Source organism: Eubalaena glacialis, chromosome 3, assembly GCF_028564815.1.
Source record: "Eubalaena glacialis isolate mEubGla1 chromosome 3, mEubGla1.1.hap2.+ XY, whole genome shotgun sequence".
Classification (NCBI taxonomy): domain Eukaryota; kingdom Metazoa; phylum Chordata; class Mammalia; order Artiodactyla; family Balaenidae; genus Eubalaena; species Eubalaena glacialis.
In genome coordinates, this window is record NC_083718.1 from 77,134,271 (window position 1) to 77,159,060 (window position 24,790).

Sequence of the window (24,790 nt, forward strand, 5' to 3'; positions counted from 1 at the left end):
GCAGAAACAGAAGCACAGAGGCTCCTTCGCAATCACCATATCCCCTTCCTCACCAGTCCGGGTTCTCCTGCTTGATGGACACCTTCACAGGGGTCAGGACTCCCCAGCCTTGCCCTGCCCCACCATGCAGAAAACAGGCTCAAATGAGTAGTCCACTAACAGTAAGCTCTGAGGTTGGGGGTGTGAGATCATCAACATCTGACAGCATGTACACACACAGCCATAACACAAAACAGAAGGGGGTAAGTGCTGAAATTTAGAACACACCGCATATTCCAGGGTCCAAAGGAACACGAGGGGATGGATGGCAATAGCGTGGGAGGCCCCGAAGTCAGCACCTCCCAGTATGTGTTTAGTGCACCAACTCCCCACCCCCACGATCCAGGAGTTCAGCTATGGGGTTCTCGGCACATCTATCACAGACCGATTCTCCCTCTGCCTGGTCCCCATGTTCCTTCATCCCTGGTCACTTGGCCCTCCCTTCCCCCCTTCTGCTCCCAATCTGACCCCAGTCCCATTTCCACCTGGACCCACTGTCTTCCCCAGCTCCAGTCCTGGCAGCAGCTTCTATTCACCCATCAAGTCAGTCCTCACCCCAAAATCCACTTCTGGTTTCAAAGTTGCAGGTTCCGAGGATCAGAATTCCAAGCATCCAGGATAGGACTTCCTGCCCCACTTCTGCCATCCCCAACCCGACTGAGAATAGATAGGCACAAAGAGTCAAAGGGGAGAAGTGGGGAAGAGGGCGGTGCAGGGACAGAGAGAGACACAGCATGAGAGAAAACTAGAGGAAGGCTCTGGGAGGGGACTTGAGCCAGAGAGTGGGAGGGACACGCCCACCCCTCCCCAGCCTTTGGTTCCCCCTTTACCTAGGAGGAGCCTGTGAGGGGATCCAAGCTGGCAGGACAGGGGGGCAGCGTTGACAGCCCCAGTCTCCTCTGGCTGCTCAGAGCTCATCCGTCTGCAAAGTTATTGACCAGCTTTCTAGACCTCTCCGGGGCAGCGTGGCGTGGCTGTACAGGCTCCGGGGCATAGGAGAGGGGTACACATGTTGGGGATATAGGGCCCAGGTGGAGGGGGTGAGCTTGGCCAGGTACTGGGGCCACCCGCACTCACACGCACACACACACCACACGCTCACAGACACATACACACCTGAGCTGGCCCAGCCCTATGTATATATATGGAGATACACATACACACCCCCAGCTCTCCATTGGCTGGCCCAGCCCCCCCCCGCCTTATCAATATTAAAGAGTAAGGCCAGGCAGCCATTGGCAGAGGGATCTGGGAACCCCTCTGGGAGCTGGGGGTGGGGCTGGCCCTGGGGGGGGCGGGGAGTGGGGGAGCAGGGACATCTGTTCTCCATGCATATTTCATAAGCAAGAAATGGAGAGCTGGGGAAGGGGTGGGGCTGGGGCGAGAGCCAGGGCAGGATCACAGATGAAACCCCTCAGTCTCCCACACCAGAGGCGGCAGGGACAGAGGCCCCCAGCAAGCCAGGTTTAAGTGCCATGGTCCCATCTGAGTCCCAGGTGGGCTTTGACAGCCTCTTCCCACATCTCCTTTTCCCTGGGAAAAAGGCTCTCCAAGGTACTAACAGGGAAATCGAGAAAAGGGCAAGTGGACAGCACGAAAACGCAGAAAAGGTCCCTAGAGTCCTTGCCCTCACCAAGCTCTCATTCTTCGTAAAGCTGGTTCCCACCAGCCCCTTTGCCAGGCTGCCTGTGGCTACTGTTCAGGCCCCTGCCCTTGTCACCCTGGGACTCAATCACCCCACACCCTCTTATTCCAGCCTCCAGCCTCCCACCTACCCCATCACCAGGGGAGGAGTGGGGTCAGATTCCTGACACAGATCCTACAAGGAGTTTTTCTAGGCCGGCTGGCCCAACCTGACCCACTGGGAATTGGGGGCTCTCAGGAGGAAAGAGGTAAAGGCTAAAAGGAGCAGGGTACAGGAGCGCCGGGAGAGGAGGAACCAGGGTTGGAAGGACACTGGGGGAGGAGGGCAGGGCACCCAGGCAGGCTTCAAGCATGCTGGGGCATCAAATGAGCAATAAGAAAACTAGCTACAAAATCATACGCAAATGGGCATTGATTAAGTTCACATCAATAGCTCAGCTGCCTCCAGCCTGTGTGTGCATGTGCGTGCGTGTCTGAGTGTGTGTGTGTGTGTGTGTGTGTGATACAGGGTGGCAGGAGCAGGGAGCCAGGGAAGCACAGAGGCAGTGGGCTACATTTCCGTATCTGAAGTTCTCTTCCCCACTCAGCTGTTGAATGTCTTCATTGAACCTCTGTGAATATCCAGAATGAACCATGGCTGGGAGGACTCCAGAGACGGCTACAGTGTTACAGTGAAGAAAGCTTTGTTGGCTGTGTGACCTTGGATGAGTAACTCAACCTCTTGAGCCTCAACCTTCCTTTTCTGTAAAATGGGATTAAATATAGCTGCCGCTTAGGTTGCCATGGAGATTAAGTGAGATAATGCATGTAACGGGTCTGGACCTTAGTAGGAGCACAGTCCACATGCAGGCTTTTGGAAGCATTTGCCATTTCCCTGTTGCTGATCAACCTTTTCTGGGCTTTCTCCAGGGTAAGGCATTCCCTAAGGGGAGTCCTGTAATTCTTCCCCAAGCTCCCCCACCCCCAGGTCTGGGAGGTACCAACTCCTACCTGGGCAGGCCCAGGCAGGTGCCCAGGCGCCAGCAGATTGGCTGAGCTGGAGGGGAAAGGAGGCTTGAGGAGGGGGGCTGGGGGGCAGGGGATCAGGTGGCGTCTCAGTTCTTGCATCATCATTGCCATGGTGCTGATTAAAAACCAATCTCTACCTAATGAGCCCCCAGCAACAACAATCCTACCTCCCCCACCCTCTTGCCCTCCACCCCATCCAAGAAAATTGGGAGACAGAGAGGGCCGTGGAGGAGAGGAGAGATTCGGAACAAATGGGAGGTGGAGAAGAAGCAGAGGAAATGAAGGGGGAGACGTGGGGAGATGTCGAGACACACACAGAGAGGAACAAGATGAGAAAACAGAGTCATGAGGTTACAGACATGGGGAAGATGTAGAGAAATGGGAAGACTTGTTACGGGGAGATGGAGACGTAGGGGAGACAGAGAGATAGAAGAGAGAAGATGGGAGCAGAACTGCCAGGTTGCCAAGGCTTTGTGGAAGATTCGGGGATGCAAGATACAGGGGGATAGAGACATGGGGAGAGACATGAAAAGAGGTACTGATACTGGGAGAGGGTCCTGAGGGAGGCCCCAAGAGAGGGCGGAGATATACAGACATGGGGGAAGCAGAGTGCGGACAGTTGTGAGGAAACAAAAAAATACTGGAGACAGGGAGACAAGGAGGGGAGACACGACAAACAGCTAGAGAGATGAGGGACTGTTACTGAAATGGGGAGGCCTGGTTCCCCAAGGGTGAGACATTGAGAAAAACGGAAGCAGAACCTGGAGAGACCGTAGAAGCAGAAGGGAACCATGGTGGGGTGGAGATGGGAGAGAGAAACCAAATCCTTGTTCCCGGCCTCCTTCCTTTTAGGCAGTTCGGCTCAGATACTTCAACCCTGCAACCTCCGTCCTTGAAGCACCCAGCCCAGGCTGTGCCCAGTGCAAACTGAGGGTTGATGGTACATGGGGGTGGGAGAGTGCTCTGGGACCACCTCTGTCTGCCTCCTCTGCATCTGTCATTCCAGGGTCCTGGACTCTGGGGCCCCCAGCCCCAGTGTTCACCCAGGGATTCAGTTTTTGCACCTAGCGGGTGTAGCTAAAAAGGACATAGCGTGTGATAAAGAGGAGGAGCTAAAAGCATGGAGTGGTGGGAAGAACTACTAATTCTACTGAACTTGGGGCCAGTAGACCTGGGTCCGAGTCCTGGTGACCTGGGACACATCATTAACCTTTTCCTTTTGGCTGCGCAGCTTGTGGGATCTTAGTTCCCCAACCAGGGATCAAACCCAGGTCCTTGGCAGCGAAAGCATGGAGTCCCAACCACTGGACCACCAGGGAATTCCCTGGACACATCATTAACCTTGACTGAACCTATTTTGTCATCTGTGAAATGGGAAAAAAAATTGCTTTCCTCGTAGGGCTTTTGTCCCACCGTGCGTGGGAAAGTGCTAGGTACCCCAAACCCTTACATTTGTGCAGTGATTCAAAGGTGGCAAGAAATCGTCCGTGCGTGTATATGAGGCATGATGATTGAGGGAGGCTGGGGAGAGCTCTGAGGTCAACTCAGGTTGCCGGCAGCTCCAGGCCCCGCGGGGGGAGGAGAACCCTGGGAGTTGTGTTGGGGTCTTTGCTGTAAGCAGGGCAGGAGGATGGGGAGGGGGTGGGAGGATGAGTGTGGCTCTGTGGTTTATTGTTATTTTTCATGATAGGTGTTCAATTTTTCAGATTGTTACTCCCCATCTTTTTTCATCGCCACACTGCCTGCCTGTGAGGTAGATGGTGGGGGAGGGAGGTTGGGATGTAGGGAAGACATGGGGGCAGGGGGCCCGGTCCTTGAGGGTGGGGGCAGGGCCTGGAGGAGCTGGGAAGCCGTGGGTTTGGCAGGAGAGGGGGTGACATATGTGGGGAGCCCTGGGGACCCAACCAGGCAAGCGGCTGGCAGAGAGAGCAGACGGCATTAACCCTCACTGTGCCACACTGCGCGACCCATCCGGGGAGTGGCCCGGGGCGGGGGTGTTATCATGTGTGTTCTGGGTCACAGGAGCTCCTGGGCAGGATCTGTTATATTCCTGGGAAGCGGTGGCTCGTCTTGGATCTTCTTCCCTCTTTGAAGTTCCCTCCTCGTCTGCTTCGACGTGTTCTCCCTCAGTCTGTCTTTCCCTGTCTCCACCTCTCTGTGCCTCTAGGTGACAGCGGGTCTCCACAATCTGTCCCCCTCTCTGCTTCCAGCCCGGCTGGAAGCCCCTTTTCAGCGCCAGGCCCTGAGCCCTCTCTCACCCCTGGCCCCCTAGGCCTTGTCGTCTTTGTCTCCTAAGGCAGCCTCTCCTTTCTTCTCTCCTCTCTGCTCACCTCTCCCCAGCTCCAAGCCCATCCCAATCTCATTAGGCCTCCTCCGACCACTGCCCCCCCACCTCTCCTCCTCCCTCCCCCATCCATCTGTCTTCCCCGAAGCCCTCCTCTTTGTGTCCACCCATCTGTCACCACCAGCTCTGGGCCCACTCCCCACCCCCCCCCACCCGCCTGGCCTCTCTCCCCTCAGGCTCAGCTCCCTCAGAGCACTCCCAGCCTCCTTCCCTCCTTCAGCCCATCAAGGATTGCCTACTTCCACTTGCCCTTCACTCCTTTATTCTTTTTCCAGATACCCTCTTTCATCTCTGTTGTTCCTTTTTCCCCTCCAGTTTCCCTAACTCCTCCTCAGTTGATGGGGGGATAGACAGGGGACTCTAGGGTCCTGGCCCCCAGCGCCTGAGCAGCCAGCCAGCCGGAGCCAGAGGCTGGTAATATTTACTCACAGTTGCATCATCTCCTCAAACCTCCTGAGATGCCCCCTCTGCTCCTGCCCCATGTTCTTCCTGGTTGGGAACAGGGGCTCCAGCTGCCCTTCTCGACAACAGAAGTGTGCCAACCCCTCTACCTTCTGAGTGTGGCACTCAGAAAGGAATCAAAATCTGACCTGAGGCCCACATGGACCCTGACCTTCCAAGACTCTCTGCTTCCCAAACTCCCACCAACTCAACAACTCCCACCAAGCTTCTTTGAGGATGGGATGCTGAGTTTCAGGATGGCTTTTCTACCACATTATGCCACTACCCGCAAAGTCTACTGTCCTTGGGTTAGAGGGCAATCAGTGCCCCCCAGGCCTCCCTCTCCAGTGGGAGAACTTTCTAACTACCTTCAAAAGCTCACGAATTGGCCAACTCTTCAAGCCATCCCCTGCCCTGAGGGGTTTAAGATGAAAGGGAGAAGGGAAGAGAGGCTGACTGTCAGAGCAGGGCGGAGCCTCAGACAGCAGCCTCGCTCTGACTCCACTTTGTGCAAATGAGAACACTGGGGCCCAGAGAGGGCAGCGCCCTTTCCAAAGTCACACAGAGCATGGGAGGCACTCCAGAAAATCTGGTCCTGACTCTTCCCACAACAACATGAAGCTCTTCCTTACTGGCCCCACCCAAAGCAAACCCTCCATCCTCTGAACTCGGGTAGAAGAACCTTTTTATAGCACTGATTTTGCATGGAACATATGCTGCCTGGCCTGGTTATTTATCTTGTGTCATGTCCCATCCTGTCATCTAGACTCTGGATCCTAAGTCTCTAAGGGAAGGTGCCATATCTCATACCCTTTTACGATGCTGGGACAGAGTGCCTTGCCGGTAGTCAGGCTCAATAAATGTTTATTACCACTGTAGCTGCCAGTGCACATATAAGAAATGTTCCAGTCTCTGCTCTAATATGCTGTGTAACCTTGAGCAAGCCACGTCACTCCTCTGGGCTACTGTTTCCCCCATCTATCAAATGAGTTAGACCATACACACAATTTCTCAGGCCTTATCATATGGTCCCTGGAAGAAACAAAGTCCTCTTGAAAAAGGTGGGATCTTGGGACAGAACACCAGACTCTGGGTGAAAATATCTCCTCCCAGGATGTGCCTCTGGGATGTGGGAGACAGAAAAGAGTAAACCCTTTACTCAGAGAAGCTGGGAAAGAGAAACCAGCTAATAGGAAAGCCTTCGGTGCTAGTCTCGAGGGACCAGGTGTCACAAGAGGTAGAGACATGACAGACTGGGTCCTGGAGCAGGGTGGTCTGTTATTCAACAGTCCACGTGGGTTGGGTGGAAGAGGTGAGAACTAGCAGTGGGTAGGAGTAGGGAGGGAGGGAAGCCCTGTGGGCAAGGGAGGAGCTGGAAAATGACAAATTTCAGAAGGCGGCACAGAGGCAAGCAGGGCCTGGAGCAAGCAGGAAGAGGGAGGCTAACGAGTTAAGTCTGTGGCCCTAAGATGCTGCTAGCCAATCGCATGCGGTCTCCAGGACACAGGAGGTGGCTTGGGAGGAGTTAGACTGTGGTCTCAGAAAGAGGGCCCCAGTGGGTCATCTGGGGGTCTATTGCCCCTTCCATGGAGCCTGGTCTCCTCAGGAGACATGTTTTTTGGTTTTGTAATTTCTTTTGGGGGGGGGGGAGGGTGAGGTAGGGGTAGCATGGAAGGCTGAAGACAAGCTGGCGCTGAAGATTCCTCCCTAGGCGGAGGAGACTGGAGGACAGAAAACCCTACATCCTGTACCCTTCTCTTGCCCACCCCATCTACTGATTCTGCCTAACCCTCTGCTTCCCTGTTCAGCCCTCTCACTGGTTCTCAGCCACTTCCCCGCTTCCAGAAGCTGCCAGCAGGATGAGGGAGCTTAGCGCTCTGTCCACTGGGAGACCTGTTGGCCGAGGGAGGCATGGAGTGGGCCCAGGCGATGGTGGCAGCTGTGCTCAACTCCCGCCAGCACAGTGCACAGCTTCTCCAGCTCAAACTGGGAGGGGTGTGGTGGAGGGGAAGCAGCGGGGTATATTTCCACATCCCAGAACCCCAAACATGCCCCTGAGGGAACTTGGAGAGAAACCTTGAGAAAAATCACCTCCTCTCAGCAGGATTTGAAAAAGGTAAATAGTCCAATCAGGAAACTAAGAGGAGTGCTTGGGACTCTGAAATTGGCCAGTTCTTTTCCATCTCTGCTGTCTTCAGGCACATTGGAGACAGGCCCTTGGCCAGCAGCAAGGGGAGAAGGCTGGCTTCAGGCGCCACTCCTACCGGTTCACGTCCCCCCTCAGCTGACTCAGCCCCTGCCCATCATCTAGCAGTTCTGCTATCCTCCAGAATTCTGCCTCTGTGAAGAAGACCCAGGGAATTAGAGTATCTCCAAAGAGCAGAGATTCTCTTTCTAGAAGGGTCCAAAACTACTCTTGTTTTGGTCTACAAAATGCCCACTGACAGCACAAACCGCTTAGCATGCCACCCAAGGGCCTTTGTGACCTGGCCCCAGCCTGCCTGCGGATCCTTATGGCTCGGGAACACTGAACAACCTACCATTCTCAAGCGTAAGCCATGCCTTTTCTTGGCTCTGTGCTTCCATACCTGGCGAGCTCTAAATCACCACCCAAGTGCCTCCTCCTCTCTGCAGCCTTTCCAAATGCCACCCCCACTGCCCTGAACCCCTCCATGTGCTACCAGAGCACTCTGGAGAGGCTGCGATTTCTCCATTCACTACACCTAGTTGTGAGTGTATGTTTCTCCCTTTACCCCAAATGTGAGCTACTCAAGGGTCAAGGCTGCTGTATTCCCTTCATCTCTGGACCACAGCCCAGGCCTCAGATAAGGAAAGAAATGTCTGTCGAATACAAAGTGGGAAGAAACCGTGCTAACGTCGCTCTTACAGAGGGAAACCAGGATTTCAGGGCTCCATGAGGAACCCTTCTGCCAGAACTTCCACTGTTTTTGACACAGCCTTACTACTCGGGCTCTCTGGGGACTCAGAAGAGAGCATGTGAGGTTACGGTTCCACGACTCCAATCTGGGATCACTGAACAAGGGGGCTCAGGAGGAAGAACAGGTAATGGTACAGGACATGTGGGAGAGTCTGTTTTAATGAGACTCGTTATTTATATATTTATAAACACGTACACATACACACACAAAAGGAAAAAAGAAAACAAAAATAGATATTACAGCTTAATAAAAATTACAACTGAGCACTGTGGGCTGGAGGTGGGATACCCACCCAGCAGCACACCCACCCTGATGTGCCATCTAAGGGCCTTGAGACAGGACAGCAGGAGGGAGACAGGAGGCTCAGCCCACAGATGGCTCCTGCCCTCCTCAGGGCTTCCTTGCAGTTTGTTCCTGGCATTCACCCCTTCATGTCCTTCCTGGTCAGGAAGGGGGCGAGGGGCGGGGAGCAGAGGGAGGTGTAAGGTGGGACGGAAAGAGAAGAGGGATCCTGAAGAAGGGAAAGGTAGGGTAGGTAGCTAGGAGTCAAAACAGGAGCAAGAAGCTTCTATTTGTCATCCCAGGATTTGGCAGGGGTGAGGAAGAAGACACGGGGAAGGGGAGATGGGAAGGGGAAGATGTGGGCGGCAGGTAACTCCTTTATCTCTCACTGTCTCTTTTGGGCAGTTCCACTTTATGTTAATGTCAGTCCGAGCCAGGCCCAGAGAGGTTCCAGTGACAAACTAGTGGTTTATGTCCCAGTGGGACAGATGATCTAGGAAGTGAACTGCAGAGCTGGCAGGAAAAGCTGGGGTCCTCTTCAGTAAGACACAGATCCTGGTTCCCGGGGAGCAATGAAAAGGACATCGGCTTTGGCATTGATGCAGTAGGTGACGACAAGAGAGAAGACGAGGACGCCGAAGCCCACCATCAGGGTGATAAACTGCAGGAGGGGATGGGCAGGGAAGGAGAGAGGTGCTCTCAGAACTCAGTGCAGTTGTGGATAACTGCTTGGGGCTGGGAGCCAGGGCACTGGAATTCCAGAGCTGGCTCCAAGCACCAAGTACTGAGCAAGCATAGGCAACGTCTCCCCAGTCTGGGGACTTAGTCTCCCCATTTGAAAAGAGGAGTGAAGTACCTCTGTCCTTGCTTCTGCCTTTTTTACTTAGATTTTAAGCATCCAGAAGGTAGGGCCCATAACTTTGATTCTCTTGTGGCCAATTACGTGACTGACTCACTTGTGACAGGTGCTCAATAAGTTATTAGATTGACTCGTCCTAGCGATGGCTGGTGGACATACCGGATGGGAGTGGAGCTGCGGAAGGGCTACATAGGGTCCACAGGGGAAGGCTTATCTTTTTGGGTCTCCATGGGAACATATGTCCAGAATGAACACATATGCAAACTATCAGTGAAGACAAGCTTCCTAATGGCGCATGCTGGCTGACCAGGGACAGATTTGCAGCAGGTTTTGGGGGCAAATCTGGGGCAAATGGGAGATGGAAGGGGGTAAGAGACAAGAGGCAATAGAAAGAGGTCAAATAGACCTCTGCCACCTCCCCCACGCCCCACCCTCCCCAACCCGTGTCTCACCTCCAGCTCTTTGCTGGCTATCAGAAATATCCGGGCGCGGATGTCTTTCCAGCGGCTCTCAGTCCATGTAGAGTATTCAGTAGAGCCCCACTGCTTCAATTCGAAGGCAGGGGACAAGGCCCTGGCGAGTCGTGCCGTGGAACGCACACACCGGGGAAGCCGGTCTGTCTCGTTGGAATTCAAAGGGCCCTGAACCCAAGTGTACTCGTACAGCTGCACAGAAGACAGGCCACAGCAAACGGGCTGACAGGATCCTCTCTCTCTCTCTCCCTTACCCTCTAGATGGTCCGTTTTTACCCAGGCTACTGCCTCTTCAATACTCAAGTTCAAAGGGCTGCATCCCTCTACCTCTCCATCCCAATCTCTTGGGTCCAATTGGGCCTAGGAGATCCACCAACTTTCTCAAGGGAAGGGGACCCTTGGGGCGCCTCCAATGTCCACTACCACTCACATCCTTGTTTTCAGTGGGGACTTTACTCGGATCCTGGCACTGCTCTCGGGTAAGGTCGATCACCTTGCCAGTCAAATTTGCCAAGGCATACTGTACAACGTAAGTGGTGTTGGTGGGGCTGGAGACGGCGATGTAATGCTGAAGAGGCCCGTCACCTGACCAGAGACCACAAGGGAAGAGAGGATTTGATGGGTGGAAGGTGGGGTGCAGACAGGCAGGGATAGGAAGAGCCCAGGGATAGGCAAGAGCCAGAGAAGAGAAAGTTAAGAGAAAAGGATCCAACAAATATCAGGAGGAAGAAAGGAAAACAGGGGGGAAAGAAAATAGGAAAAAGGAGAAAGGAAAGATTAAATCAAAATGATGACTTTTTCTCTATCCTTTCCCTTCGTTAAGGGTCCCATCGCACACCAGGTGCTTACCCAAGTAGGACCTTAGGTCTGGCCTGAGGATAGACTGGAACCACGAGTTGTTGGCTCTAACCAGGAACCCATAGAGCAGGCGGGTAACCTAGGATCGGGACAGGGAGAAGAGAGACCCCTGTGACTTGGAGCCCAAGGAAAGAATTATTAGTGGAGATCCAGTCATGGGGTAGGAACCAGACTGGCCAGACACTGGGGTTGGGGAGACGGTGGCTGGCCACAGGATGCAGATGAGGCTCCCCCGAGAGCTCTCTGGGGCATCAGTGATCCTCACCTGCACATCCAGGGCCGCTGAATGCCGAGGTTTGGGAAACTAGGCAAGGGACCAGGATAAAGGATGGGGTAGTTGCTGTGTAAACAGAGACAGAAAGGAGCCAGGGCCCACTTGCTCTTACCGTCTGGGGATCGGCCTGAATGGTGTGGCTGAAGTTGGTTCCTCCTGCGAGCTGGTACAGTGCACGTCCCAGCACCGTGGCCACACCTGCCAGAGCCTGTAGTAGGTGAGGAGGGGGCTGAATGGCCCAGGTTCTCTGACCTCCGACACTAACATGCTAGCCGTGTGCACTGTGTTCCCCATGCTCCCACCCAGCCCGGGTGGGTGCTACCTTGGCAGCGTCTGTCACAAAGTTCAGGTCCTCTTCAGGGCTCTGCCCTTCAGGGTAGGTCACATTAATGTTCTCAGCAGTGTCGTAAATGCTCTGGTAATAGCTGCCAGGAAAGCCAGCATGAGCCTTGGCTGCACTCAGCCAGGGCCCTGCCCTTTCCTCCCTCAACTGTCCCTTCTGCAGGAACTTGGGATCTCATTTTTCCTCATACAGGGAGGAGGGAAGAGAGAAAATCAGGATTCCATATTGAAGAAGGTGTAGAGAATGGTGAAGTAGGAGTGAGCGTGGGAGTGCTTAAATACAAAGACTCGTCTGACCAACAAGACAGAAAAGGTAAATAAGATCACAATGCAGGAACTGTTCCTTCCTGGGAGATCTTCAAACGTAAGAGACACTTCCGTGTCATTTGGGTCGGAGATACAGGAGGGTGGCTAAGACGACTCTCAGAGAACCCTGCCATACGTTATCAGAGCAATCATATGATTGTTTCAATGTACATTCATATTGAAGGTGGCTGGGAGTAGAGGGGGACGAGCAGGTCTGTCCACAAATATGTAACACTACACTGGGTCAAACCACCCTGATGCTCCTTGGGAAGCCCCAAGGAGACAGATCTTAGAAGAGCAGCTACGAGGAGAGCGCTCCCAGCCTCTACCATCACTGAATGCCTGCCCCCCACAGAACCAAGTCAGCCTCATGGCCAAGTCCAACATATGTTCAAATGATGAATCACCCCTCACCACAAAGTGATACAGAAGACAGGTTTGGAGAAGAGAGCTGACCCTATGTATCAGAACCGTCACCGCCCTAAATAAATGAGAAGGTGCTACTGGGTGGGGGCTGGAGAACCAGAGCTTATGCATTTTGATGCAGAAACTCACTTGGCCTGTTTTGAGAAGGGAAGGGAGGCTGGGGGCTTAGCAATCCAGCCTGAGTCAAGTCCCCTGTTACCCTAGGCCTCAAGTTAGGGGCAGTTTAGGGGTGCCTAGGACCAGGAGAGAGGTGACTACCAGGGCCTCACCCCTTATTGCTGGAGCCCCCTCAGCTGTAGGGACATTTTTACACCCACACTGAACCACGTGCACTTACCACATGGCAAGAACATGTTACATTTCACAGAGTATGAGCACTGTCTGTGGCACCCTTGGGCGGGTCATAGAGAGCAGGGACAGCTCTCTGTGCTCCAGCCAAAGAACACCCAACATCGTTCCGCCGCGCGTTTGAGATGATGCCCTCTGCTGGCAGCCCTGGGGAACTCAGGCCCCTGGAGAGCTTTGGAGAGGTGGAACCACAAATGAGGAGGATTGTGCTAGGAAAGGGCTCAGGGTGAGGACTGTTTTCTAAGATGAAATGTCAAGTCAAACGAGGGGACCAGGTTAGATGTGAAAAAGGCACTGAGCAAAGAACACAGATTGACCTGAGATTTTGGTGAGGGTCGTGTGGGGACAGGGGCGAGCAGTGATCTCTCTTGACACAGAGACATTTCTCTCTATGGACCTCTGGCTGCAGAATAGATTCTCTTCGGGAACAAAGAGGATGCACACTAGGTGACTCTTACTGGTTATGGAAGACAGCAGAGTGGTCAGCAAGAACAACGCCAGAGATGTTTCGAGCTCGAAGAAATCGCTGCAGAGAAGATGGTGGGAGAGGCTGGGACCGACTCAGCCTCCTGAGGACTACAGTAGGGACGCCAGCACCGCTCTTCTCCAGGGTGGTCAGGAGCTCCTCCACCTGGGGGATGAGGGGCATTAGCTGATGGGACGCACTGGGGAGAGGAAGTAGGAAGAGGTCTCTCTTAGACCTGAAACACTCTCTACTTCAAGTCCCCAACCTGTTGAGCAGCCCTAAATTCTCCTAGATCTAAATCCTTCAAGCCTTTTGGGATCAAGGCTCTCTGAATTTTCCTGCAGCTCCCACCATCCTGTTTAAGTTACGGCACAGAGAAATAAGAGGCCTGTGGGTTCTTTTTTTTCATATTTACAGGTAAACCCCACTGTCCTCAGGACACTGTCTTATCCTCAGCTGATGTTTTACTTATTATTTGCTGTGTAGAACTGGAGGAGCAAAAAATAATACAAAACAATGCTGAATGCCACACCAGTAGTCCGCTCTGTAAGGGCTGTAAGAAGCCAGAGCAGGGATGACACTGAAGCTGGCAATGGCAGGAAGAGGACCTCAGGGAAAAAACAGACCTATTTTGAGGGAGGGAGGGTCTTGAACGAGGAGTGAGGAAAGTGGAAGACAGTTTGGGTAGGGAGTCTTACACAGCCAGGATGAGGAAGGGCAGCCAGGACAGCTGGGCCCCTGGGGCAGCAGGAGAGAAAGGAGCCACTCACACCCTGTCCTTAATGGGCAGTGATAGTTCGCTAGGCACTGAATGATCGGAGAACCATCCATCCCAGGGAACCAGTGACAGGAGCTGAACTCATGGTTTTTCCCGGGGAGCTGTAACAGCTGGGGTGTTCACCCTTTGGCCAACACCCAACCTAAGGTCCTGTTTCACAGGCCCTGGAGGCTGGTGCGGATAGGGCCAGGGCGAGAGGGTGCCCATATTCTGAGCTGTTGAAACACGAAGTGAGGGGAAGAGATGCTCAGATTACCTGGTTCTGTACAGTTTCATTTTTCTGAGACATGGGGTCTGTGTGCATCCAAAGCTCTAGTGAATTTCTTAAGGCCACCTGAGGGGAAGATGAAGAAGCAACACTTATAATTAGTCTCCCATTCTGGCCCATATCGGGGAGAAAAGAGTGGGATCAGAAGTCAAGGGAAGAAGTGGTGGCACCTGCAGTGGGGACAAGAGAACAGCAGAGGTGAAGCTTTAGGAGGTAGGAAGGAAGGGGTGGAGGATACATGCTGCACACCTGTCCCAGCTCCACGAATGAGTCAATGTTCTCTAACTGCACAGGAAACTTGCCATTCTCCATATCGTAGACCATTCTTGAGCTGCCAATGTAGTCAAAAGTTTCCTGAGGGATGGAGACGGGTGGGAAAGGGAACAGAGTTTCCAAAGTGTTAGGGCAGCCTCAGTGCCTTGGGGCCAGATCATCAAAGCTGTAGGTACAAAGGTTACTGTGTCATCTCAACTGCTGGCCAGCTTAGTCACGTGACTCTGCCCCCCTCCCTACTCCAGCTCCCAGCTGTGGCTATACCTCACATGTATGTGTCACAGGACTTCTCGAGCCCAGACGTGGGGAGAGCAGCCTAAGTGGAGGCCCAAGGCGAACATCAGCTGTTAAGTGTCTGCTTTTTGCTTCTCCCCCACCTCCGCCGACTGAGCCACGGCTGCTGTTCCTTTACCCTAGGGCCAGGCTGTGGTGGCAGTGGGGAGAGGCAGGAGCCTCAGGGCTCCTGGGTGGAGGTGGCAGGGAAAGGGTCCAGAGAATGTAAAAGAATGTCTCAAATAGACAGTATCCGTGGGGGAGTGAGGGAGTTGGCAGTATACCAATTCCAGGTCAGGATGCAAAGGCTTCCTACAGTGGGGGAATCTGAAAGGGAGACACACATAGACACATCCAGAAGCTCTCTGCTGAATAACAATTAAGTCAAGTGCTGAGATCTTCCCCAAACAATAGCCACTCCCATCTTTACCACCCACTCCTTCCCGGCCATCCCACCCCAGCCAAAGAGCCCTCACCCCTTGGAAGAAGACAAACATGACATTGCGGGGCAGGGTGGTCACATCGGGTGCCTTCTGCAGAGCTTCAGCTGCAGCCAGCTGAGTGACGAAGGAGGCAACGGCACTTTCAGCCCCTGGGGCCACATTCCAGAAAAAGGAACGACTGTCCAGCTGGGCACGGCAGACAAGGCAGGGGAGGTACACTTTGAAAATGGAAATTCGGGGCAGGCCCCAGTCCCCCTCTCCTGTTCTGGCCAAAAAAATATTCATCTCCTGCGGCGATGGCTAGAACCCCAGAGTCCCACAGCCCAGATCCCTCTCCGTCTAAGGCTCCCCACTGTAGCAACTCAGACACCTGATATGCCCAAAACAGGCCTGCCTGCCCTTTCTGTGCCAGCCCTGCCCACCCTGATCAGGGGCCAACACTCACCCGGGTGGCAGCCACCACAACCTTGTCATCGGGCTCCAACGTCTCAGAGGTATTTACAGGCTTAAGCATGCTCCATACGTTGTAGTCGGACAGGGGGTCACAGACGATTTCTGAGCAGAACACGGACAGTGAGAGATCAACAGGTAAGGGAGAAGGTATCTACAGAGAAGGCCCGGAAGACCTCTCTGTAAGTCACTTTCTGTCTCCACTCTTCCACGTTGGTTTCTCTGCCACCGTCCACTTCGGGCACAAGCTGCCTCGATTGTGTAGAACTGTTTCCACTTCTCCCACCCAGTGCTCCCTACCTGTGCCCACTCTGTCCCGATAGTGGTCTCGCCCACATTCCCTGGCCTGACCCCTCCTCCCCACCCCAGGGCACCCAGCTCGCCTTGGATCTGTCCTACCTGGGTTGATGCTGAAGGAGCTCTGGATGAAGCTGCGTCGCATGCAGGTGACGGTGCTGATGACGGCGTGCATGTGTGAAAAGAGCTGCATGGCGCACAGTGGGAAGGCCGGCGCTGAGCCGTTCTGACTCAGGTTGTGATCGTGGTAGCACTACAAGGGGAGACGAACCCCGATGAGGCAGCTAGCTGTGGAGTCCACCCCATAATTCCCAGAAGGAGGAGGGCCCAGCACCATCCTTAGGCCATTCCCACATCTGTCCCTGAGCTACAGTTGTCCTGGTACAACCACAGGAGCTATAAGGTCAAAGAGAAAAACTCACCAAGAGGTGCCAAGGGGCACAGAGTCAATGACTTAGTTGGGGCAGATGAAATTACCCTATACCAAATGGCCTGCCCCAATGTGGAGCTTCAGTCACTGTTCCTAATGTGATTTGCTATAAAGAGCACCAAACTGGAAGATGAAAAATGAAATTCAAGACAGCTTGCACATCAACTCACGATGTAACTGTGGACAAACCTCTTAACTGCTCTATGTATCAAAATTAGAGAACATTAGATTAGAATTAGAGAACATTAGAGCTAAAAAGAATTTCAGGAATTACTGAATTGAATCTCTCAATTTCTAGTCCAATGCTCTTTCTTACCACACTAAGGGTTCTTGTAATCAGGGTTCTATACCTTATCTCATATTAAATATTCTTTATGTTTTCTTCCAGTCTAAAAGCCGTTAATGCTATAATTTCAGGCAGGAGAGAAACAGGACAGGGGAATGTGAGAAAAATAAACCTCTTGGCTCTTCCTGGAGCAACGGTCTTTCAGAGGGTGTACTAGTAGAATGAGACTCCCTCTAAACAGGAGAAGAGCCTAAAAAATAATTCTCTTTCTAAGTGGAATTGCTAGGAGCTGGCAGAGTCATTACCTGCTTAATGACATTGGTTTCATTTTCATCTTCAAGAAGGAAGATGGGGAAACTGAAGTCCTCATAAGCCAAGCCATCGCCCAGGGAGTTCCATGCTATCTCTCTGCAGTGAGCAAACTCTGGCCCATAGGAGTTGGAGTAAACACCTGAAAGGGAGGACAGGGGATAGGATGTTGGGACACCAAGCACTCAGGGACCAGGTAAGGAAGGAGGGCTAGGATATCATAGGATTGGGACTAAGAGTTCTGAAGGAGGGGGTGACTCAAAGAAGCAAGTGTCAACCAATCACCACCTACAGTAAAACAGACACTGGTATCAGGGAGCCCTAAGCTGGGCAGTTAGGGATCTGAGCATGTGGCAAAAAGGGAGGATGGAAGGTAAGCAGAAGAAAGGAGAGCAGGAGAGAGAAGGGATGAGTGGTAAAGACAAAGAAACGAATCTTCTGTTCGGGAGTCAGTTGCTCACACTATACACAGACAGACGCACACCTCTTCCCAAGCCCTCCAAGATGTGAGAATGAAGCAACAATGAGGTTTGGGTGACAGCAGGCTCCCCTGATCCCTTGGGGCTCTTACCAAACCCATCATTGGGACACTGCACACTAGGAGAGAAGCCTGAGGCAGGACTGGGCTTGGCTAAAGACACTGCAAGACCAGCAATTCGGCTGGTTCTCCCCTTCAGCTTCTCCATCAGATTCCTGGAATAGGGTGACAATGCCATGAACGAAGGCAGGGAGGTTATCAGGCAGCCCGACATCCTGCCCCCTAGGATGGAAACAAATGGGGAGTTAGGGGAATCAACACTGTCGACTCCTTCTTGTCTTTTCGGTCTCTTAGCTTCTGAGTGAGAACCATGACCTGATCTGAACTCAGGGCTTAATCTCATCTACCCTGTCTCTGTGCACCCTTTCTTCCTCCCTGGGGTCCTTATTCAACTAGAGCTCTACTTACAAGGTCACCGAGATGATTCCTTTTAATGGCCCATCTTTTCTTCGGAGGATCACTCCACCCCCTGCCCTGATCGGACCAGGGCAGCCAAGGGAAGTTTTCACTCACAAGTGTGAGGACTGTTCACTGACTCTTCCCCTCTCTGGATGCATTTCCTCCGCAGGAACACAGAGTTCTTACCTGGTAAAGAGCGTGCCCTCCAGCAGAACCACATAAGGGGGGTTAGGGCCATCGGTCAACACCCACTGTAGGTCTTCTTCCTTCTGTACTACGTGGATAACCCCTGTGTCCCCACTAACGGAAGCTGCCAGAACAGAATAGGGCAAATTAAAGCACCCACAGCCGACCATTCTGACTTTGCTTCACTGACTCTGCAGATCATTTATCCCCCCCACAAAATGTCACAAGACATTGCGTTAATGCAGCCAACTCTGGACTGGAACTGAAAGGCTGAATTGCCCTGGCTCCATTTGAAGGCTACTAGGAGGGAATGGAGGACAAAAGAGGCCCGAAGTCTACTCATTAGAGGCCTTGTTTGTTCAATGTCAGAAAGGCTCTACGATCTTCATTTTCTTGCCCTCTTCAGTCAACCTCATTTAGCCATATATACAAGATTCTGTAACAGCAGATACCAAAGTCTTTACACATGCATTTTCTCCATGAAACGGCAGGCTCTAGATCTCAAGCTTAGAGTTCTAGCGCTGAATCTTCCTTTGTGAAAACATATGTGTAGATTTCCTTGGCCTCATAGCCTCCTTGGATCTCCATTCCTTTGCCCTATTTGGAAATGACTTTACTTGCTTTTGGCCAGTTTTGGGAAAGGTTAATCAAGAAGTTCAAGGAGTTCTGTAGAACAGTTTCCCAAATGATGGGCCTTGAATAGATTAGGTGTGCTGATATCGAGTCCTCTCATTTCTGGGGACCAAGGGTTTCCAAAAACCCTACACTGGTCACCCCAGGCCAGGAGCAGACTCATCCATTACCCCAGGATGCTCTACAAATAACATTTTCTTTTATTTTAAATATTTGTTTATTTATTTGGTTGCACCTGGTCTCAGTTGTGGCAGTCAGGCTCGTTAGTTGCGGCATGCACGTGGGATCTAGTTCCCTGACCAGGAATCGAACCTGGGCCCCCTGCACTGGGAGCTCAGTGTCTTAACCACTGCACCACCAGGGAAGTCCCAAATAACATTTTCTATATGTTTCATGACAACGACTGGAAGGCACCGCTCTACAGGATGGACGATCCAGTCCAGAATGCCTTGAGTTCTATGTAGCAATACCCCTCAAGTCCCTAGTGATCCATGTAGAGACATCCTAGGGGCTCCCCACAAGTTTTCTCCCCACTCAAAACTGGATGTGTTATTCATAAATTGTTTTAGAGCAGTATTTCTCAACCCTGGTTACATATCAGAATCACTTTGGAGTTTTAAAAAATAGAGATGCTTGTGCTTTACCTCAGATCTACTCAATTTAAATCTCTAAAGGTGAGACCCAAGCATGTGTATTTTCAAAACACGTCACATGGTCCTTTATTAGGCATAAGAATTATGTCTCTAAACCAAGACACTGAAATACTTGTAACTTGCAAGAGACAAAAACCACAGGTACTTTTCAGACTGCCAGCCATGTAGAATTTTTCTCCCATGGGATCTGGTAAAATCTAGATATAGAAGCAGGTCCCCAACATTCAACTAAGTCATATATAGCAAATACTTCATAAGTTCATGTTGATAGTGATAATAGTAAAATATAGAGGAAAATCAGAATCTGGAATAACTTTGGTAAAGATTTGGCTACCAAATGGCAGTTCTAAGTAAAACAATAGACAACAGTACGTGCCACAGCATTTAAAACACAAGAAAAGGAAAAGCTCATCTGGCAGATAAAAAATATATAACTTCAGCTCCAAGGAGGACAGGAAGAAGACAAGCTATAACACAGGCCTGAAAAAACCTGGATTGGACACTGGGTTCCCATTGGTGACTGTGTAGTCTTAAATAACTTGCTTACTTTCTCTGGTCCTTCAATGAGGAGGAGGTTTTCCACCCCTATTCATCTCATACTGTAGGAAAAGAGTAAAAAAGGAAAGAAAGGAAGGAAAGTAAAGAAAGCTACAGATAGCCCCTTCGGAGCACTTTTAAAAGGGTCCAATAGAAACAGAGCATCAGAAGCAGAAAATCAAATCTAGGTCTTTCTCTCCAAATTTAAGCAGGTGTAGGTTGCTCAGGATGGACAGATATGAAGTAAGACTTAGAAATAAGCAGGTTGAAAAGGAAACAAGATCTTAATGAGAAAGTGGCCAGAGTCCAGCCCCACCCCTTTCGTCTCTCTGTACTGGCACCAGGCTTCATCTCTAGAGGCTACTGCTTTGCTTCCCACAGGGCTGCTCTCAGAACATGCAGCAGACTCATTCCCAAAGGGGATATCTTAGAGCTCAGCTTCAGGAGGATGGGGGCCTAGTCTTTTGCACTAGAGTGGGGTTCCAGCAAGACCAGCAGTCTGATCTCAGCCCACACTGGACCTGGCTCCCTTCTACTCACAAATCTAGTTTAAGAACAAAGTCCAGGGACTTCCCTGGTGGTCCAGTGGTGAAGAATCCGCCTTCCAATGCAGGGGACGCGGGGTCGATCCCTGGTCAGGGAACTAAGATCCCACATGCTGCGGGGCAACTAAGCCCGTGCGCCACAACTACTGAGCTCACACACCTCAACAAGAGAGCCCGCATGCCTCAAACTACCGAGCCCACGTGCTCTGGAGCCTGCGCGCCACAACTACAGAGCCCACGTGCCTTGGAGGCTGCACGCCACAACTAGAGAAGAGAAAACCCGCAGGCTACAACTAGAGAGAAGCCTGTGCACCACAACAAAGACCTGACGTGGCCCCAAAAATAAATAAAATACATAAATAAAATAAATAAATATTAAAAAACAAAACAAGGTCCAACAAAAATAATTTGGGACTGTTTGGAACCAGTTAACCTACTCCCAGTATTTCCTGTAGTAAGGATATGGACAATTAATGTAGAGTATAGCTAGGGGAAGGATGGCTAGAAAACTAGTAATTGCCACCTTGAGCAAGTCCTTCACTTCCCACTGTCTAGTTTTCTCCAACCAAACTGGAAGGTTTCAGACAATCACACTGTCCTGTTGAGACCGCACTCAGCATCATCAATAAACACCTATTAAAGGCAGTCTGACTTTCAGCTTTGTGCACTTATATTCTAACCATTTTTACAGGAGTAAATAAATTCGGAGGTAACCAATTTGATGATGAAGAAGTCAAGATCTGACTCTAAGTTTCCTGCCTCCCTGCAAAACTGCATTCTGACAAAGCTACTATCCACAGAACAAAATCTGAAGATAACAGGTTAAGCAGCAAAGGAACTAGGGATTCAGCCTTCAGATTACAACTTTTTTCTTTCTCATAGTTTTACAACCATACCACGTTGATAGGGTAGCCTGTTTTGGAACACATTTACAAAACATAAAGACAAATCTAAATCCTTTACTATTTCCTTTTGTAACTATTTGGCTTTCTCGATGCCTTCTTCTTCAAAGAGTTCACTGCCTTAAGGAAGCCCATTTCGGTTCCAAAAAGAGCATTCAGAGTGCAGGTGATGAGTGGACTTCATAGAATAAGAGGCTTTTACTCCTTAGAAAAGACTATAACTTTCTACCTAACCAACTGGTTAAGAGTCCTGGTTTAGAACTTAGACCACTGGGGCTCAAAGCCAAGCTTCATCACTTAATAGCAGAATGATCTTAGAAAAGTTACTCAACTTCACTAAGTCTCAGTTTCATAATTTGTAAAATGGGGGTAATAACAGGACCTACTTATGGGGTTGTTGTGATGGTTAAATGAGATGTACATGTAAGAACCTTGTATGTAGCATTTCCTAAATGTTTGCTCTTATTAATTATCTCACCTGGTTTGACAAATGGTTCTCTATCACCTACTACCCACACCGCCTAATTTGTGTGCTAAGACTCCCAAGCAGGACTTGGATTATTGTACCTAGGGCACAGACTGAAATATCAATGGCCACGAACACAAATCCCAACCTCAACTCACACTGGCAGCCAATCTGATGAGTAGCATTGAGCAGACGGACACAGGGAGCTGTTTTATTTAAGGGGATGTAGATCTTCTTCTCCACTGAGTTTCCTTCACACAAACCTGATCAGAAGATAAAAAGTGTAAGAAAAAATTGAGAGACATTGGTACTAGCCTCTATCATGTCACAAATTTGTTGTATGGCTTGAGTATATCATACTTTCTAAAATGGGACTAATGTCTATCCTTCTCACCTCTTGGGCACATTATTGGAACAAATAAATGCACCCAGCTATGTACCACAGAGGGTTACTACAAATCATAAAGCAACTGACATTGAAGCTAAAAGACAAAAAACTTGATTTGTCAAAGGAGGTATTTAACCTCAGGTGTACCTGCTTCTGGTTGCATGGACAACCACACTTCTGCTTTTCTTTTCTGTATGTACATGACTAAGTAGTTAATAAATGGGTGCCAGTCTAAGAATATAGAGCACAACAGCAACAAAATCTTCTTGCGACATTTTTCCAGGGGTCTGAACAGAACTGGGAGAAAACTTATGCCAAACACGCTGTCAGTTAATCTAACATCAGTAAGTCATTTGTGTGTGCCCACAGTGTGAGGCAGCTAGTTTCTCCTTTGGGGATTTTTAAAACAAACAATCTCAATTTGGGGGAAGGTATCGTCGTGGTTATAAACAGGCATGTTTGTATTTTAGGGCTTGACCAACTAGAAAGCCATATACCAGAAAATAAATGGGTGTAAGCAAACACCTGTGCACATTATAAATGGCTAAAGTTTCTTGAATCATTATTTCACGGCATAGACAGTTAAGAGAACTAATATCTTACCTTAGTTTCACTTTATTGATGGGACAAACTGAGGTGAAGGACAGGGACGCGGGTTTACGGTGGAGTAAGAGAAAGAAATAAGGCATTTACCTTCCTAAGCGCTGCAATGAACCCACAGAACCAAGCGCTTTGATCTTAAAAGTCTAAACGCACTGGGAAGAAAGCTGAACGCTAACTAACACCTGTCCTTTCTGATTGTGCGTGGGGTGGCTGGGGCCGTGGGGGAAACGAGATACCCGGGCAAAGTAGGAGAAAGTGGGGCTGGAAGTCCAGGAAGAGGCCTGGAGGAGGAAATGGGGCTACACGACGTGCCGCGGGGGAGAAGGGACCTTCAGGTCCAGGCAAAGGGGGAACTTCTGTCGTGGGAACGAAAGAGAAAGAGGATTTACAGGGTGGGGGGACGGAGGGGCTGCGGGGACCAGAAGGGAGACGGCAGCACTCGGGCCGGCCAGATCCGAAGGATTCTTCTTACAAACTGGAGCTCACGGGCGGGGTAGGTCTCACCTGCCAGTAGGACGCAGAAAGACACAAGGCGAAGGAGACTCCGACTTCCCAGGTCGGCCACACAGCCACCCCCATCCGTGGCCATCTTGCGTCTCGGTTGAGCGGAAGCCTTGGTTCCCTCCTTGTCCGGCAGTGGCCTCTCTAGGCCAACAATGGAGCCGTCTCTGTGGCCCGGAGCTCCTGGGGCCGGAAGCTCGTGTCTGGGGAACTTCCGGGAGTCGCGGCTGAGGGACGCTGACGTGGAGGCAACCAAAGGACGGCAGGGAGTGTCAGGGGCTCGGATTAACAGGTCGAAGCCGGAGATCTGAAGGATGCTAACCAAATTCGAGACCAAGAGTGCGCGGGTCAAAGGTAATGGAGATTAAAAGGGGGAGAACGGAGGCTGGATGTCAGGGGCGGCGCTGTCACCGGGGAAGAGAGAGAAGGTAGACTTAACGGGCTGAATTGGGCCCACCGTGCGAACCAGAGGAAGATGGGACCGAGGGAGGTTAGGCCTGGCGGGCGGTTCACCTGCAGACCTGTCTCCTTTGGCGTGCCCTCGGGATTTGATTTTCCTATAGTGGTTAACGAACCGCAGGAGGTTCCTTAGCTTCGTTCCTCCTCCCCTCCTCTCCTGGGGCCTGTGCCGCGACTTTTATTCTGCTCCCAAGGCCCTGTGACCTGTTGGTTTTTTGATGACTGTGTTGTAGAGAGTGGCCCTGGGGATCGAGTCTCGACCTCTGCTATTCGTGTCCAACTCTAGGTTTTTCGGAGACGAGCACTGGCTACCTCTCTTAAGGAGGCCTTGGGCTGCACCATATCAACATCCAGTGCCTCCATTGGGCTCTATTGCCTACCTGGAAACAGGACATTGTTAAGTCTTAGTTTGCACAGCCTGCCGGATAAAATAGAGGATGCCTAATTGGATTTGAATTTCAGGTAAAAAGCGACTAACTTTTTAGTATTGTTCACTTTTTATCTGAAATTCAAATTTAACTGGGCATCTTTATTTTTATTTCCTGACTATGACAACTCTAAAACTTGTGCATCAGTGGATGGAGGTGGAGGACAAACAACTGAAATTGCAATAGTAGTCTCTTAGAATGTTAGAATGAGAAAGGCAGAGACTTGGGGAAAAGATTTGTATCTTGAATATTTAGTAATATAAAATAAAAAAATTTTTTAATGTAGCATAGCAAAGTGGTTAGAAATTTGCTGTTTGGAGTCAGGTGGGCTTGCTTTGGAATCCTGAAACATTCGGTAACGAACTGCACGACCTTGGGCAACTTAACATTTCTAAATCTATTTCCTCATCTGTAATATGTGAATAATTAACATTCTTTTATAGATAGAATTAAAATGAGAAACTATATGAAAGGTGACTGGCGTAGACTCGATAGCTCAGAAACTGGATGCCATTATTAATGTAAGAATAGATTCTGAGCAAATTCTAAGTCTCTTGGGAATCTTGGTTATGAAGAAGAGTACCATTAAGAATTCCTGGATGGTTGAAATGGGTCTTTATAATCCTCGAGTTTTCTCTTCTGCTCCTGACTTCTTATTGGGCAGTAGGGAAGGAAAGTGTTGGGGGGGAAGGATAT

General features: G+C 50.8%; 2 protein-coding genes across 2 annotated transcripts in view; one reads left to right on the forward strand and one right to left on the reverse strand.

Annotated features, from left to right (window-relative positions):
- Window positions 1-8,555: 8,555 nt before the first annotated feature.
- Window positions 8,556-23,348, reverse strand: NCSTN (nicastrin). The gene is made up of 17 exons (XM_061183214.1): window positions 23,211-23,348; window positions 21,874-21,978; window positions 17,980-18,103; window positions 17,428-17,549; window positions 16,853-16,998; window positions 15,934-16,084; window positions 15,530-15,639; window positions 15,118-15,270; window positions 14,345-14,449; window positions 14,084-14,161; window positions 13,042-13,214; window positions 11,484-11,586; window positions 11,274-11,369; window positions 10,879-10,966; window positions 10,460-10,614; window positions 10,009-10,221; window positions 8,556-9,358 (listed from the first exon to the last, which is right to left on the reverse strand). The coding sequence occupies exons 1-17, from the start codon at window positions 23,293-23,295 to the stop codon at window positions 9,236-9,238; spliced, it is 2,130 nt and encodes a 709-aa protein (XP_061039197.1). The 5' UTR covers window positions 23,296-23,348; the 3' UTR covers window positions 8,556-9,235.
- Window positions 23,349-23,432: 84 nt separating this feature from the next.
- Window positions 23,433-24,790, forward strand: part of COPA (COPI coat complex subunit alpha) — a 50,695-nt gene continuing 49,337 nt past the window's right edge. Inside the window, exon 1 of the mRNA XM_061183215.1 lies at window positions 23,433-23,561. Within this exon, the coding sequence (XP_061039198.1) occupies window positions 23,522-23,561 (40 nt within the window). The 5' untranslated portion in view covers window positions 23,433-23,521. The remainder of the gene's footprint in view (window positions 23,562-24,790) is intronic.